The sequence below is a fragment of the Topomyia yanbarensis genome, chromosome 3 (assembly GCF_030247195.1).
Source record: "Topomyia yanbarensis strain Yona2022 chromosome 3, ASM3024719v1, whole genome shotgun sequence".
NCBI classification, from domain to species: Eukaryota; Metazoa; Arthropoda; class Insecta; order Diptera; family Culicidae; genus Topomyia; species Topomyia yanbarensis.
The window spans coordinates 331,340,367-331,357,861 of record NC_080672.1 but is presented as its reverse complement, the minus strand read 5'-3'; the positions used below and the strand labels follow the sequence as shown (position 1 = coordinate 331,357,861).

The window sequence follows — 17,495 nt, the reverse complement described above, 5'->3', positions numbered from 1 at the left end:
ACCAAATCTAAGACAGTTGCTTCTAAGTACTTGAAGGATTTTGCAATTCCGTTAAAAAGTTCTCCCGAACTTTCCGTATATGGTTCAGTTAAGTTCTTCGACAAGTTTCGAAAAATAATTCCGATTTTCGCCCACTCCCAATGATTAAGCAAATTTGTAGGAGTTCAAATGCGACTTGTTTGAAGATAGGACGTTAATCAAAACAAACTCTAATGACAGCTTTTTGGTTACAAAGCCAAATAATCAGAATATAGGCATAAAATATCTTTTTTATGTTTTTAACGACATTCAATTAGCAAGGTACTGGAAAGTGAAGTATATTTTTCAATATTAAGAGCCGCAGGAGTCAGGATAGTACTCAAGAGAGAACAAGGAGTTGAAAGAAGAAAGTTTAGAAAAGCGTGGAAAAGGGTCATATGAGCAAGCTTAGAGTTTACCGGCGACTTAACCTTCCGGCAGTCGCGCTAGTGCACTGAGTGCACGCTGCTCCGAAAATCTAGCGAAATCGTCTGCGGCATGTCCGGACGAGCGTAAAGTAACTTTATACTTCGACTTTATTAGCAAATTTGAAAAGCTTCAAACATAGAGGTAGAATTTAGCATTGCAGTCATCAATTGAAACATTGATTAGTGCAAAAAATCAATTTTCTTCCGTAATACTACCCAGAACGTTTGGAGCAAACGAAGCCTTGTATGGAGATGAAATTGGAGGCGTGGTAATCGTTGTTCTTTTTACCGCGTTACCTGCCACTGAAGCATAAGATGACGCATTATTATAGGATGGTGCGACTATAATAGAAGATCCTTGTACAGGTATGGAAGTTCTATTTCTATTTTGAATCTGTGAACACTAGAGTGCCCAGAAAAATAATGAATTTTTGAAAAATCAATCGGCCCACCCCTGAGTCGATTCCTAGTACCACCAGGAGTACTTCTACCAAATTTAAAACCAATCGGACAAGTCTAGCTACCGTGTCTGAAGTTTGTATGGGATTTTCCGACAATTTACATCGAGAAAACCCACTAGCTTACATTTTCGCAGCTAGGTGGCACTGTCTGCATCGTATTATCACTGTAAGTGAAAATAAGAAACATAATTTGATTGTCTACAACTTTGTCGAAGACTGCTAATCAATCCGGCTTTGTTGAAAGAAGTTATTAAACTTTTAACGAAGTGATGTCTGAGTCAGTTTTTCATGGGGCCTAGCAGTGCACGGTTATGTATCAGAATTCGATTGCTACGAACTATACATTTATGTGAAATAATGGTTTGATTTGGCTGAATAGTATGTTCAGAAGAGTTTAAGTACATGATACGAGTTATGTTTTGGCTAGAAAATTTTAGTTCCGCCTGCGACCCCATAGCGGGCGCCAACACTTTTTTTTTATAAGAGAGATAGAATATCGGGATGTTGGTGTTGGCCCCCTCTATCCCTTAATATGTGGAACTGAAATGTTCAAACTAAAACATGACTCGTATTATTTACTACAATTCTTCTGAACATGCGTTCAGCTAAATCTAACCATTATTTCACAAAAATGTATAGCTCGTGAGAATCGAGTACTGATACACAACCATGCCCTGCTAGGCCCCATGCAAACACTGACTCAGACATCACTTCGTTAAAAGTTTCTAGTGTCGTGCTCAAAACCTTGGCATCGATGACACTGGGTCAGATGTTGAAATCTGCCCGCGTTTCTTTATAATAATCCCATTTTACCTGCACGTGGACCATACAACGTGCTTTTTGTAATATTTTTAAATTATTTAAATTCTGAATAATTCCAGAGCGAGCTACAATCAATTGGATTTTCGGGTGAAGAGGTTAGCCTTTTTCTTTTCAATATTTGGCACACGAAGAAGAATTAAATATTTCTTTAGGTTGAATGATTGAGCAGAAGTCTTGAGACAGACTGGTTGTCGAAAAAATATCAATAATCTTAAGAAAGACTGTTGCCATCAAAAAACCAGGAGCTATCAAGTTTTGTAACCGGATCGAACGAAGGTTCAAGCCGTGTATTGTAGTAGGTAATATGCATTTGAATTCAAACTACATAAATTCGTAGTATAAAGGCAATCGATATTACTATCCGTAAACATTGATCTATTTCCAGAAATCACATTGATAATGTTGCAACCACCGATCCACCAACTTGTGGAAATTCAAAAACACCTCCACGAAAATCGATTCCCATCTAAATTTTTATGCACACCCGAGCAAATAATCGAATTCATTTCGAAGCAAATATAAACTACTTTCGTGCAAATCGCTCTACCCCCGCACAACGAGCGATCAAATTGATTAGCTCCCGAAACTGCTCACACAGCGATCCGACACAGATTGATATCAATAATCAACGCCCGGTTTAGCTATGGTTCCAGCTCTCATCTACATAATGCTGTTTATGGCATAGAAGAAAAAACTCGGAAAAATCTCACTCACCATGCTCTCACACGAATCAGAACCTCACCGGCCTGTGGGCTCGGTTCCGGTTTCTTCAGAATTTTAATGTTCTTGAAACCGCCGAAACCGGTCAGCATGACGGCTCGCATCTCTTTGGGTGGTGGAACATCTTCGGCTTTCTCAGTTTTTGCCTTGTCGTCCGACTTTTCCGATGTGCCGTTGGTCTCCTCGACCGTTTTCTGTGGTTCGGCGCTGGCCTCCTCGGCGTGACCGTTCGTGGTCGCGACTGCTGTTTCGCTCGTTGGCGATGGAGTCTTGACCTCGGCAACGACTGGGGCTTCGGTAGTTTCGGTCATTTTGGTAAAGTTTTGTTTGTTCTGTTTTGCTTCTTGCGCTTGACTTTGTTGTTCGAAACTACTACTCCCTTTTTTTTTAAATGTTATCCGAACTGGAATATGCTCTCGCTTTGCTTGCACCTCACGTCCCGGGATGGCTTTATAGCTGGAAGAAAAGAAAAGTGTGAAACGTAAATTAATGAGAGCCTATTAATCAACATCAAACGGAAGTCTGAATGTTTTAGGAAGGGAAAAAACAGCCAGCCTGGCAGAACTGGGCGTGTAACAAAACAAATCACCGGCAACTGAAACTGCTTGTAAATATTTAGAAAGAACAGGACGCTGTTGAGATATAAGAAATGAGCTGCACTTAAACATTATGTTTGAGTGATAATTGCTGCTTGCTTCTTTGTGTTTCTAGCAATTAAAAGTTTAAAGCATTTTTTTAAATAGAACTATTGTAATGGCTCCCTGGCTTTTTTGTCGTGTTCATAACAGTTCTTATATAATGATTAATCGATTTACATGGGGACAAAATTGTGCATAATTTTGAACGATAAATGTGCTCCCAGTTAAACAGGGTACATATATAGTAACTAGCTAGCTCGTCGCTGTTGTGCTATCTTATGACAAGCGCCATTTTGCACATTTCGAGAAAAACGATTTTTAAAGTTTGAGATTGAATATCTTGAAACTTATAAATGGTGTAAACAATTCAAAGAATACAATTGATGCTGCTATCTGTCCTGTATTAATCTCTTAAATATTACGTAGATCGGTTGACTATGTTGCGAGTTTTTACTATAAATGTAAACAAAAGTCGCACTCACACGTGTCATAGGTGTGTATTGATGACAAAATTTGTATGGCGTGTCATAATCGTGCATGGAAAATTTTCCATAGAAAAAAATCATCAATTATAAACTTTTATTCATATCTTTGGCTTCATTTGGACTATACACAATCGGTGAGATGCATTTTGAAGGAAATGAGTCAGGGAATCTATAAAAAATAATTATTTTTGCATACAGTGTTGCCAAGTATGCTATATTTCCAGTTTAAAACTTAAATTGCATTTTTCTCACAATTCTTGCATTTTTTGTTTTGAAAATGATTATGCCATTGTGTTTCTCAGATAGTTTCGCATATAAAAACATCTTATACATCAAGATAATTTGAGCCAATTCCCAGACACAGTCATTTGAAGCAAAAAAATAAAAATTTCTCAGCACGTTTCTCGCTATATCTCAGTAACCAAGCAGAATGTCAAAATTCTATAAACGCCACTTTGTAGAGATTTTTTAGACAAGTAATGTGGCATATCTAACTCAGTTCATCCCAAAATGGCGTTTGTCATAAGATAGCACAACAGCGACGAGCTGACGATAAAATGTGATGGATATTGGTTCTTACGAGATTGTGAAAAATTGGAAAACAATACCCTTTCCTTCCAGACTAAAATTTTAGGTTCCATCTTTATATTTGGTTTCCTTCTTCTTACTCGTTTGAACGTTGAATTTTATTGGTCGCTACCAGTACACACTGGGACAGAAAAAGAAATTAGCAAGACAAAACCTCTAGCGTTCAGGGTAGGCATTTTTTTTTTTTTGAAGTGCTGTCTTCACCGAAGCATATTGGCACAGCGATGTTAACTTTCTTATTTCGGATTTTAGAGGTTTTGAATCTTGGACAAAGTTTTATACCGTTTAAAGCTATGACAAGTTGTAAGGTCATGGTAAGACCTCAGAAGTGGAGGTGGACGCTTTTGGAGGCATTCTCTCAAATACTCCAACCCATTAACGGTTTCAATCCTAACGAACGGAGTGATCCACTTTCCACAAGAACAACTTGCCTGCCAAATAATGTATTTTTGGCAAAGTGAGACATTTTCTGTTTTCTAACCTCTTCGAGTGCTCAGGAAGCTGCCGGATATTTGCTTTCACATAAGTCTCGTCATCACTTACGAGACAATGCAATTTCGTCAACAGCTGACTATAGAGCTTCCGCGCACGTGATATTTCACGGTATTCTGCCGTTCATCGCGAGCGAAGCGTTATCCTTCACGTCTTATTGCATTATTTAAAGTTTTGTCTGTATGCCGTTTTTGCCACGTCTCTAACCGAACTATTAGGAGAAAACATTATACGAAAATCCTTTTTGACCACTTTTTTCTTTCCTATCTACGGTCAAACGTTCGTTTTACCGTTTCAAAACATAACCCAAAGTAGATAGGACCATTCTCTGCTTCTTGCTAATGTCACGGTGAAAGAGATTCGGATGTTCTAGGTACATGAACAAAATTGGTTTACGCCGCTGATGCTCCTCCAACTCCATTTTTGCAATGGCTACACAATTGCCAGTGAAATTTACACAATGTAAAAATTCACATTAAACTAATTTAACCCAAAATTTTAAAAGAAAATATCCAGTAGAAAAAAGTCACAGAAATTAGAAAGTGATGCAATTTGATTCCGTACACTCTTTAAATTGGGCAAAGCTCTCCCACCAAAGGTCACCCGATATGATTTCTGATTGAAGAGACATACAATTGTTGATTTGCGTTCAAATCTTCACTTATTGGAACAAGGGATCCTTCAAACAACCAACCCCATGCTTCAGTAGATCCACACATGACAAACTAAACTTGTTGATCACACCGTCTGTCTCAACATTGTGAGTGGAGATGTAGACGCGGTAGACTGTCATAAAATACATGTCGCCAATAATATAGTCTGCTTGCTTTAGACAATCGATCACAATTGGCCTATTAAACGAAGATTTTTTTTTTGTTTTATTACAAAAATCGATAGTGCTTAACTTCAGGCCTTCAACACGTCCTGTTTGACATTTTCGGTGTTAAACCATCATCAACATGGTTTTAGCAACTGAATATTTCTGCGTCAGTTCTTTCGAAATTTTTAGAATTCTTAGCGGATTATCTCTGATATATGATTTTAAACGGGAAGTCTCTTCAATGACGTCTCTTGTGCGACATCCATTCTAGCATCACCTGGGTCACGGGTGTACGGGTCTAGAGCCCTAGACTAGACAAGTTACGGGAGATATGAGAAATTGAAAGACGAGTCAGAGAATAGTAAAGCAAAAAAGTTGTAACCTATCTTTACTCGATGAATGGATTAATGCTACCGATATTCCTAACAAAAAGCAAAAAGAATGTGTAAAAATGTGCAAAAACGGCACTAGGCCAGAAAAGCATCTTTGTTTCACACGGTTGTGCAAAAAGATGGGTGGATAATATTTGGGACATAACCGGAATATCGTGACGGCACTTGGACTGGTATTTCAAAACTAATGATACGCACAGTAAACAATAATCCACCAACCAGATCACAGCTCCTTAAAAATTGGTTCCTCAGTTTACTACTTTTTATATAGTCTCCTGAACAGTGCTGCAAAATTTCAAAATTAGTTACTTATTTCTGCTTGCATTTGCCGAAACCAACATTCAGATTCACCGCCTCCCTCATTTATTAACTTTCCAACTGGCTCAAACTTCATGCAGAATCGAATGCTTGAGTGCAGAGAAAATATAAATTCCTTCACCAAAAACAAAGTATTCTTTTGTTATTATCTAGACAGTTTTAAGGTACAAGCTGCCATCTTTCATATTTTCAAGCATAAATGAGCTGCGTAATCTATATCTGATGTACTTTTGCTCAATATTCTCCCTCAAAGCTATCATAGAAAGAAAATTCAGTTTGCTTCTGAAACCGAACCTATCCGAACATGAATGCGCTGTATCGGGAGAACAAATGACGAGTGAAACAAACCAAACATTTCATTCATCGCGGCGGGCATGAATTAAATTTCGTTTCTCTTTCAAGTTCACGCAAGGGTGTCAAAATTTTTAAGCTCTGCTACTGAATATATGCTCCATCCGTTGCCTTCAAACACGAGTTCAAGATTTGCAGCTGAATATTACATGAAATTAGCAATAGTCAAACACGAATCAACCTTGGTCGAATCTTTTGGAAATCAGCTTTTGTGGTGTTTTTACAGGTATCCGATCATTGAAAATAAATATAACGGTTGGTAAAGGAACAAATATTCAAATAAATTCCTCAGATTTTGTATAATAGAGACGGGTTGAATTTTCTAATAAAACTTTTGCTTAGTGAACCACGTAAAGCCTGCCAGAAAAATGCTCAGTCCGTCGCCTTGAATAAGGAATCAGAATATATTGGCTCAAATGGCACGCGCCTTCTATGTAATTGGAGATTTGTGCCTTACTGTATCTTCTCATCATTTCCTGTAGAAGTAGAATTGGAAGGATGGGAAAATAACAGCACAAAAAACCCGAAGTTAAGTTTTACTCACAAGTAGTTCAAATCGGCCGCGAATAATCCTAAAGCTCTTTGCCAAATTGGATAAAGACCTTTAGTATGTCTCTGAGTTTCAGTTGTCCAAACACGGAGTGGTTTATGTAAGGACGGCCAAAAAGTCGAAATCGCAATTGCACTAATACGGCTGTTGTATATCAGATGGGGTTCCGTAGTAGGATTCACAAAGAATCCTACTACGGAACCTTCTGTTGTGTTTGGCGACACGTTTGTAGATTTCTCCATTAATTGCAGTGCTCGGACGAAACCCAGGACCGTGTTTTTTCTCTTAACCAAAGTGTCAAAATAGGCAGGGCAGGTTCAGGACCAACGAAATCAATAACTGCACCTTCTCTGGCCAATTCGTCAGCCCATTCATTACCAGTAATACCGGAATGTCTGGGCACCCAGACAAGATAGATAGTGTTGACAATGCTTAGTTCTTCGATTTGAGTTCGGCACGCGATCACTAGCAGACCAGTATAACTTCCACATATTTGACTTCATCTGCGCACAGTAGCTCGGAATCAAAGAAACGATATAAAGAACGAACTCCGGTTGTTATCCGCTTCTTTACAAAAAGATCCATTGAAGTTTTGTTTCGACTAAATGGTAATTTAACTTATCGACACTACTGATCGACAGCTCTTAATTCTTGCTGCATAAGTCAAAGATTGTTCCTATGCAAAATTCGATAACTAGTATTTGGTAATCGTCAGCAAACCCGTAAGTTAGATATCCAAGCTCATTGAGTTTCCTCGACAAGCCGTCGGCAACCAGGTTCCATAGCAAAGGTGACAGAATGCCACCCAGAGGACAACCACATACCGTAAACCGGGGGGACTTTGATCAGCGGGGTGACTTTGATCACTCGAATTTTTTTCCTAGATCGCTTATTAAACCAGAATAATCTACCGAATCATATTAATTTGAACTGATTTTTACTCTAAACTTATAAAATACTGATTTGTTATACTCTTTGAGTATATTGTTCGGTTTTTGGGTACAAAAACTTCAAAAAAACCGAAATTTGACTTCACCTTACTTTTACGAAGCTTCGTAAAGTGTCTATTTTTTATAAAACAAATAAATCTCAGATTTGAGCAAAAGTAATAAATTACAAGCGAGTTTTTATTTTCCTTTAGATTGGGATGTGCAAACTTTAGTTTTAAGAGTTTGTTTATTTTAAATACATTTTTTTATTAAAACTAGTTGGCAATTATTTCAAATTATTTTAAGCTAAAATTCGCAACACTTTTTTTATTGTTCAATATTCCAACGTGATAGAACGGATGAAACTTTTTGTACGTCGACAAAGCACTGAAATAAAACAATTTGAGCAGTTTTAAAGGTTTTCAGAATCTTTTATTCTAGTTGAACACGAATTATACGAATTTTGGTTACTCGAATTTTACAGTACATTGAAATACTTTGTATAGTACCAATTAACATCTATTTAACAATCAATATCTTTCCAGAATCAGTTTAAACAAACATTTCAATGAAAAACATTGACAACGATAACTTAATGTGGGTGAACATGCTGGTTATCAAAGTCACCCCGGAATACGAAAACGGACTTCAACTTGAAATCATTTTTGGAAAAATCGCTGTAAGCGGACAATTTTAGGTAAAACCATCCAATCTTGTTCTCTATACATCGGTACATGGTTTAAAAATATTAAACTTGACAAATTATGTATTGCGTCTAAAAATATGTAATGATTACTTCGAAAAGTGATCAATGTCACCCCGGTTTACGGTACTCTCAATTTACTTATCTCTGCCTGTCTCAGTGACGAGCAAAGAACTAAGCATTGCGTTTATTCAACTTGAGACACATGCAGATACCCCATGACCGGGCGTCGCTTCCAGAATAGACTGGAAGGCCCCATTATCAAAAGCAGCTTCAATATCAAATTCATGATGATCGATTATCCGTTCCAAAGCTTTTAGAAGAAAAGAACTGAAGTTGATAGGCCTAAAACTCTTGGCTTCTTCATAGCTTGAGCGTCCCCTTTGAAAATAAATCTAACGTTTTTTTCTTGCCATGCTTTCGGGATATACCCGGTAGCAAGACTGGAAACAACTGCCCACTTCATCGATGCAGTGGTAACCAATGTGCGTGCTAACACCAATGAGTCCGAATCACCAGAATGAAATGAAATCTGTGAACATTGTTCAGCTCCGGATCGATACAACCTGAAAAGTGTGCGTCGAAGAGATAATTAACAACATCTTTTTCGTCCGTCACTGAACGTCATCTGAAAATCTTTCGATTTTGAGAGAATTTATTTTAACCTGCTAGCCTCGTTCAGACTAGAGACATTAGTGCATAGGTCTTGCCAGCCAGCCCGCTCTGCAGATCTAAAACATTTCTTATATGCACGACGAGCTGACCTGAAAGACCTGGAGTCATCACACTGACGCCGGTTCGAAGCTCTTCTCATATCCTTCTTCATTCTTTCAAGCTCAACCCTCCACCACGGGATTGCCCTAGTTGATTTAATAGTACGAAGTGGACAAGCTTCTTCATAGAATGCTACTATGAATGAGTTTGTCATATCCACGACGTCATCCAAGTCGTCTAGTTAGATCCATGAAATTTGGTCGCCAAGTTTTCCAAAAAGAGGTCCCGGTTTGTAGATTTAGGATTACGATATGTTACCACATTAAGGGTAACATCATGATGGTCGAAAAATATATATTTATGATCAGATAGAGACGGTTCAGTTTCATTTGGAACCTGCCAATGCGAAACTGTTTCAGAGCAAAGCGTTATATCTAACACCTCCTTTCTCCCAGACATCACAAAAGTAGGTCGATTTCCTACTTCAAAATATGGAGATTTGTACTACTTATGTACTCCATCAGTTGAGAGCCTCTCAGATTGATGTTTGAGCGGACCTAAATGATGTGATGCGCATTTGCATCACTGCCCATAATGAGCGGAAGCCCATTTCTATTGCAATATGATACAACGCTTTTGAAATCATCAGAAGGAGATGACTCGTTCTGCGGCAGATATGCTGAACAATAAGTACTCTTTGTCTATGTTACCGACAGTCAGAGTAACTTTGAATGTACAGATATCGCGAGTTTTGGGCTCCCATACGAGACCAGTGCCAATAGCCTTTTTTGCAAGAACACAAGCACGAGGCATTTCACATGGGTTAGTCATCCCTGTCCAAGGAAAACTTCACCGAACAATCATCAGCCGAAAGTCTCAGCAAACCCCAACCAAGAAAAATCAGGCAAAATAATGATCATCGGCGAAAAAAATTGCTGCGTTATTCAGCATACTGAGGAGTTCGCTCAGCTCTTCCCGGGCTCCATTAATTGAGAATATTTTAAGCACCCTCAACAATTTTAACCATAGTACGGGTCGCATGGCACTATGGAATTGGGGTTCCCTGTTTGGTGGGCTTTCACCACCGGAATAGGTGGCCCGTAGTGTAATTCTTAACCAGTTGAAACAACCACTACCGACAATACACGACTTATCTAGATTACTCGGCGAAAGAAGCTGCCGAAGCGCCGGTTTGTGTTATCTGTGGAGTCCGGACGCCCACACATTCGTTAGTACTACGGCTGTTAATGTTTATTCCGAGTTGTTTTAGGCCGGAATTTTTATAACTTTTTTGTTTAGACACTAACCGATTAGAAACAGCTATGAGTACACCACCGGTGCACCGTTCCCTTTGTGCCAGCAGCGATTCGGTCACAATCGTTACGATAGACCGTATATCAAGGTCCGAACAGCTGCAGTTAGCACTCTAGCAGATTTCGTCGTTCAACCATGTTTCTGGGACATCGTGTTCAGCATCGAATACAGCTACGAACAACTCATCGATCTTTGTGCGTAATCCGCTCATGTGCTGAAAGTATATTCTGGGCTAGAAACGGGAAGCGTTGTCATCATAATTGGAATTACAGATAGCTAGAGCAAAATACTTTCGGCTCCGTTGCTAGAGCTACGGTAGACTGGAACCCAAAATTTACTTTAAGGTGGGCAGTATCAAGGGTAGCTTTGAGAGGACAAATAGTCGTGTGGTCATCATAATGGCATTATCCGAAATAGATTGGGAATTTCGGTTTTCCCTATCACTTTTAGCTGTCATTACTGCTGGCGTTGACAAATGCCGCAACTTTTAACGATTTCATTTCACCAGTGCAGGCCAATAGCAAGCAGTTATCCGGCTTAGTAGCCGTCGATAAGGCAACCACAGGAGAGCGCTAAAATTTCGATCTGCTCTATAAACTTAGTGAGAATCAGCCATAAAATCAATTATTATTCGAAAGTCTGAAAAGGAGTCAAAATAAAAATTTCCTAGTGGATCAATTCCGATAAACTTGGACTAAGTAGCAACAAAATAATTTTAAAAGGCCCTGTTGGAGGTTGGTAAAAGTACGTAGTGGACAGGCGACTACTTCTAAACCTTACAGCACCCAGAAATGCCACGTGAGCTAAAATGTTCATGATTGAAAAATTGACTAGAAGAAACTTAACTACTAAAACCAAATTAGAGCCCACAATTATCAAAAAGTTTCAAATCAATAAATCACACCCAATCGACCTTTTAGTGGTATGGTTTTAGAAACTTAGTTCCAAGAATTGCTAACCAAAAAAACTTGAAAATGGCACCGTTTTCAAAACCAACCTGGGCAACCTGCGCGTGGTGTTGCACTGCAAGACTTAGGAGAGAAACCGCTCGATTCCAAGAACTACTGCCTCAACCTATCAACATGTTACGCCCGCTTCCTTCCATAGCCTCAAGCTGCCAGGACAGTCTAGTAGGTTAGGTAGAGGATGGAGGATATGCTGGCGGTGACGTGTCCGGACTGAGGCGTAGCATTGGATCAATAAATTCAATTAAATCGATATGGATCGCTACAACAGCCGGTGCTGGCCGTGGTAGTGTCTAACCACAAAGAGAGAAAGCAAGGGCTCACAGTTCGGGTTGGTTGTAATTTAGAAAAGCACGCGCCAGTTGGTTAGCCGAGGGTCAACCACATCACGTGACACACACGAACGGGACAAATTGCAATGCCGAATTCATTATCAATACGGGAATGTAAAAGTGTGCACTCCAGCCGGCATTATTGTTCAGAGGGAAAACGTGAAAAGTTAATATGTGTCAATACTCACGAAAATTAATTCAATATTTGAATGGGTTGGACCTAATAAATACCGGTGAACGTAATATGGAACCTTATAACTCACAAATTGTATTGAAAAATATATTGAAATTTGTTATCACGTTTGTTGTTGGAATCGATGTTATAACAAAAGAACAAAAGTTTAAGGGGTTCATCTAGGTCGACCTAAAATTCATTTTTCAAAATGTACAACAATCAAAAGTTCCTTCCCACAGTTCACACCGACAACTGCCATCGGGAACACTCCCGAGCACAAACACTTTCATTCAGCTCCCCATTTTCGTTACACGCCATCAGAAGCGATTATAAATTATCTCCCATTTCATCCGCCAAGGTTTCTTCCAGTCCACCGTGTCTTGACACAACTATGTATTCAGATCGCACCAGCAGGGCAGCGGAGTGTACCGATCAAGGCGACTGCACTCACAAATCAACAAGAGTCCAAGCCTTGGGCGAAGAAGATATGCGACGAAGCCGACGACTGAGTCGACCGCAGATAGTCACATACAGCACCACCATCATCATCATCATTCATTCCTTCTTGGACGCATAGCAACCGAGTCGAATAGCAGCAGAACCAAGCGAGAAGCTATCAGATGGGGTTCCTCGATGCATCAAGAGCTGCAGATATTGTGTGGGGTGGTTCTTTCTATGTTTGTTTCCGATCAAGGTTTGGAAAACGAGAATACAGTCTAGTACCAAGTTCAATATATAACAGTTGGTATATGATTGAATTATATGTATAGTTGTTCAGTTCACCCTCATGTATATTTAAAGATTTTCTCTCTTCATCGGTTAACACAACAATATGGCTTTCGATGCAGCGATCTGCACATACATCACTATCGTCACATTGCAAGAAAATTGAATAAGTAGCTTAGAACCCTCGAACTGCAATGGAATCAACAGCGAACAAATGAATAAAAGTTTTATGCACTTATGCATCACAGCAGGCTTCCCTTTGCTTTGAACCTTTTTTTTTGGACTACACCAAGTTAAATCAAAGCAGTGCAGTATCCAATGCAGAAGGCAAAAAACAAGATTTTCACCCGCGATTATAAATTATTCGTTTCCTGCAGTTTAATATACGACATTAATTTGTAGCTGGCAAAAAAAGGATTTCACCATCATTGGCACGCGTAACTGGCACGGACTCTGGTAATAGTGTAAACCGACATGTAGCTTTACAAATCTGTACCCATTGATCAACACAAATTATCGGCAATTAAAACCACATAATGAAGAGATTTGTAACGTAAAAAGCTTACTTATTAAAATCCGACCGCACCGCAGCCGCTTTAAATTCTGCCCTTACCAAACCCACGAAGATCCAAAGCGTAGCTTTGCGGTATTCTCATTAGTATTATTATTATTGCTTTTATAACTATTATCGTTGTTATTGGCGAGAAGCCGCACAGCCGTACAAACGACACACCGGGGACGACCTCAGCAAATGGACCGGTAATGGCGCATATTGTCTTTAAGTGTTGCGAGTGGGGAATCTACGACTGCAACCAACCGCCACCACCGCATCCCTGTTTGCGATGGCCACTGTCTGGTCCGGCGGGGTACCGTAACGCAAACGCACCTAAAATAAGGTGGTGTCGCGTAGCATCGACATTCAGCCTGAAGGGAACGGCAATCGACGTAAGCTGAAACCCGGCGGCAGGTACGGAAGTGAAAGACGCAATAAATTTTATCTTAATTATATTGTTGCACCTTATGCGGAGTAATTACTCTTCACCACCACGACCCTGCCTACCCTGTTGTTGGGCTTTGGATTGTGTTGTTCCGTTGATCTGAAGCGTGTTGATTTAAACTTTGTGTTTGAGTTGGTACAGAGCAAACAGAAACAAGGGGAGGAGTGGATGAAGACAAAAGATGCTGTAATGAGTGCAGTCAGGGACTTTAGACAGGTTGAAAGTTTATTTCAGGTTATGTACCTGCTGCACTTGACTCTGCTGTTTCCTTCTGGGATCGTTTGCAACTGTGAACATTTTGGTGGTTATTGATCGTGTCGTCAGATCAGCAGTCCAACAAGTGCTCATTGAGTATTACGAGTTTGTTACAGTTTAAAGTTGAACAGAGAAACGGACAAGAATAGAAAGCGAAAATAACGGGTTTTTTTCGAATCAGCAGAACTGTATCAATTTTCTACATAAGATGATTGATTTTCATGAAGATCTAACAAACGATGTGGAAAAAACTGCTTTTTTCGTTTTCGGTTCTCGTCCCATTGTTCGTTCCTCCTTAACTTTAAAGCATTGTTTCTATATTCCAATAAAGACAATAACCATACATTCAAAGCGGCCTCTGAGCCGATTTGATTTGTAAAACAAATGGTTACGGTTTTTCAAATCCATTCAAAATTGTGGGATTTCTAAAAAACAATCAAAAAGCATCTAGGCTCACACGAAATCGCGAATTGTGGAACAATCACGTTTTTACGTTACGAATACAGAACACCATGAACAAAGATTACGAATTTTATAATTATGCTCAATTTCTCTTCAGTAACACCCTCATAAAGCTTTTGTTAGTGAAGATGTTTGTTTTGTTTTGTTAACTTATGTCACGGTTTTCGACAAATCTGTTTTCTGTACGTGAACTAGTTCATAACTTTATGACCACCAAACCAAAGGTTGGTACTGTTTACAAGCATACAAAAGCATTTTGCCAACAGTGAATGCAAAAAAAGTGATCTGCGATGGAGCTGCTTCGCTTGACTGAAGGCGGTCAAATTCCGAACATCGTGTTTTTTGACGATTTTATTTTTCATATAACTCTCAAAACGATAAGGTATACTTGACCCACCGTTCATATGAGAATATATCCTTATATGTCTTATATCCGACCTCACAACTTGCGATATTTGTGCTGCCACAGTCAATATGACTGTTAATAACATAAACAAGAACAGCAAAGATATCAATTTGATATGCACCGAATTAATGGAATACTTAAGTAGTAAAAAACTGCACATTCTTAATGACGGAAACCGCCAAACATTTGCACAAGCTGGCAGAGAAGAGGTGTTAGATGTAACTCTCTGCTCTGACGGTATTACGCATGAGTTAGCAAACTGGCTAGTACCAAACGAACTCGAACCATCGTTATCCGATCATAAGTACATCGTCTTTGATCATTTAAATGTCTCGCTAGATATAGTCACATATCGTAGTTCCAAATCTACGAACTGGGATCTTTACGAAGAGGGCTTCGCGACTAGGTTTTATGGGTATCTCCTGACGATTGAAGTAGCTTGTGAGAAAACTAACGACTGTTGGTGGAATTCTTTTTATAAGGGTTATGTTCGGCTTAACCCTTATGAAAAAGATTGAAGAAGCAGTAGCAGCATAGCAAGAGGCTTTTCCGCTTCGAGTTATTCGTGCTTCTAGATGAACAACTGGGCGGAATACCGATCTTGTTCGACTGAAAAAGTTATGTAGAAGAGCTTGGAATCGCAGACGCAGGGACGGATATTAGGCATTTGAGCAAAGCATACAATGCCCTTCGACCCTCTGAGCGAGGTGGTTGAAAAAGCCTCTGCACAAATGTCTCAAGTCTCAACGAGACTAGCAGACTGAATAAGTTACTTTCGAAATCGAAAGACATTCATATCAGTTCGATTAGAACTGCTAATGGCCAAAAACTGTTTCATCTCAACAGTGCACTGAATCTGACAAAGCCATCTCACCTGATTTAGGCAACAGCCAATTTCAAGCGATGTTGACGTTGAGAATCTTTAGCATTACCTGCTTGACCAGAACATTAACTACGAATTTCATTACGGAAATCATATGTACATATATAAAGATAGATAGAGTACTGTTGAGGATTAGGAGAGCCTGTGAAATCCCATCGTGAAGAATGAAAACATTTTAGGACTTGAGAGTCTCCGACGATTCTGGGTACCCGTCGGCATTCAAAAAAAATAAAAGCCACTGCTGCTACTGTAAATAAGCCAAACCCGAAGGTCGATAGGTTGCCAGGAGCATTTTATCCCGATGGATACACTGTTGGCGACATAGGAAATTAAAGGATGATCTATTGAAATTGGATTGTGGGACCCAGCATTACTTAACCAGTGAGTTCGTTCTAATTACACTAGTTTACAATTAAGTTTCGGTAGGTGTAGATTGTCCCATCCCAAAGGAGTAACATTAACCTTCTTAACACAGTCACTCAAGAAACACTATAGAATAAATGTAGTGTTCTCCAGGATGCTATTCAACACTGGCTGTGTAACGGGTACAATAGATTCGAATAGAATTTTTTTTTTTTTTATTTTACCCTCCACTATCCCCCACACCAAAGAGCTCACACAGAGAGCCCCCTGGTAATGGACACAACAAGTAAACAAAAAGAAACGCGGAGATCAAAACAACAAACAAAATAATATGAAATCCCAGTGGAACTTAGTTCCTTTGAAGGGATTCACAAACATGAGCTTAATTTAAATCAAAAATTTAATTATTAACTTAATGATAACTTAATGATAACGTGGTTTAAAACAAAAAGAAAATTAAAGTAAATTTAAGCTTATGAAGTAGGGAAAAACTAGCAGAAGCCAGAAAAAACCTACAGGTTTGAATGGTTGATACGCTTAAAATATATATTCGTTTACGTTCCTCAGTATATGCTGCTTAAGCTTGCTTTTGAAAAGAATATTGTTTGTTATAGCTTTTAATTCTATGGGAAGTACGTTAAATTTCGATGGTCCGTGATATGTGATGCGCGCAAGACCAAGGTTGGTACATGCACTGCTTCTCAATAGTTCGTTTGCGCTTCTAGTGTTCTGAATGTTTACCCGAGCCGCGAATACAAGATTGTGATGGAATTTCTGGTTGTGTAACGTATTGTGTACAAATATGATTGACTGAGAGTCGCGTATACCTACAATGGGGATAATTCTGTGGCGTAAGCTAGTGAAAAGTGAAACTGTAGAAAACAAGGTCGGCAGATTGTAGATTACTTTAATGCATCTATTCTGCAATGTTTGGATTCTTTTCAATTTCGATTTAGCAGCATGACCCCAGACTATAATCAAATATTGAATTATTGACTGAATGCATGCATAATAGAATCGCAACAATGAGTCATTAGGCACAAAAGAACGCACCCTTCTCATTAGGCCGCATAATGATGAGACTTTGGTAGCTACATGATGTATATGACTGTCCCATGAAAGACATGGGTCTAAATAAAGTCCTAAGTATTGGAATGATGAAACTTTTTCAATGTGCAATGTTCCGA

At 39.1% G+C, this 17,495-nt stretch overlaps 1 protein-coding gene across 6 annotated transcripts in view; it reads right to left on the bottom strand.

Annotated features, from left to right (window-relative positions):
• The window catches only part of LOC131691225 (synaptic vesicle membrane protein VAT-1 homolog-like), a 177,859-nt gene that overhangs the window by 129,762 nt on the left and 30,602 nt on the right, over positions 1 to 17,495 (bottom strand). For all 6 annotated transcript variants that reach the window (XM_058977459.1, XM_058977458.1, XM_058977460.1 and 3 more), the window contains exon 3: positions 2,444 to 2,905. In XM_058977459.1, coding sequence (XP_058833442.1) covers positions 2,444 to 2,760 — 317 coding nt within the window. In that variant the 5' untranslated portion in view covers positions 2,761 to 2,905. The remainder of the gene's footprint in view (positions 1 to 2,443; positions 2,906 to 17,495) is intronic.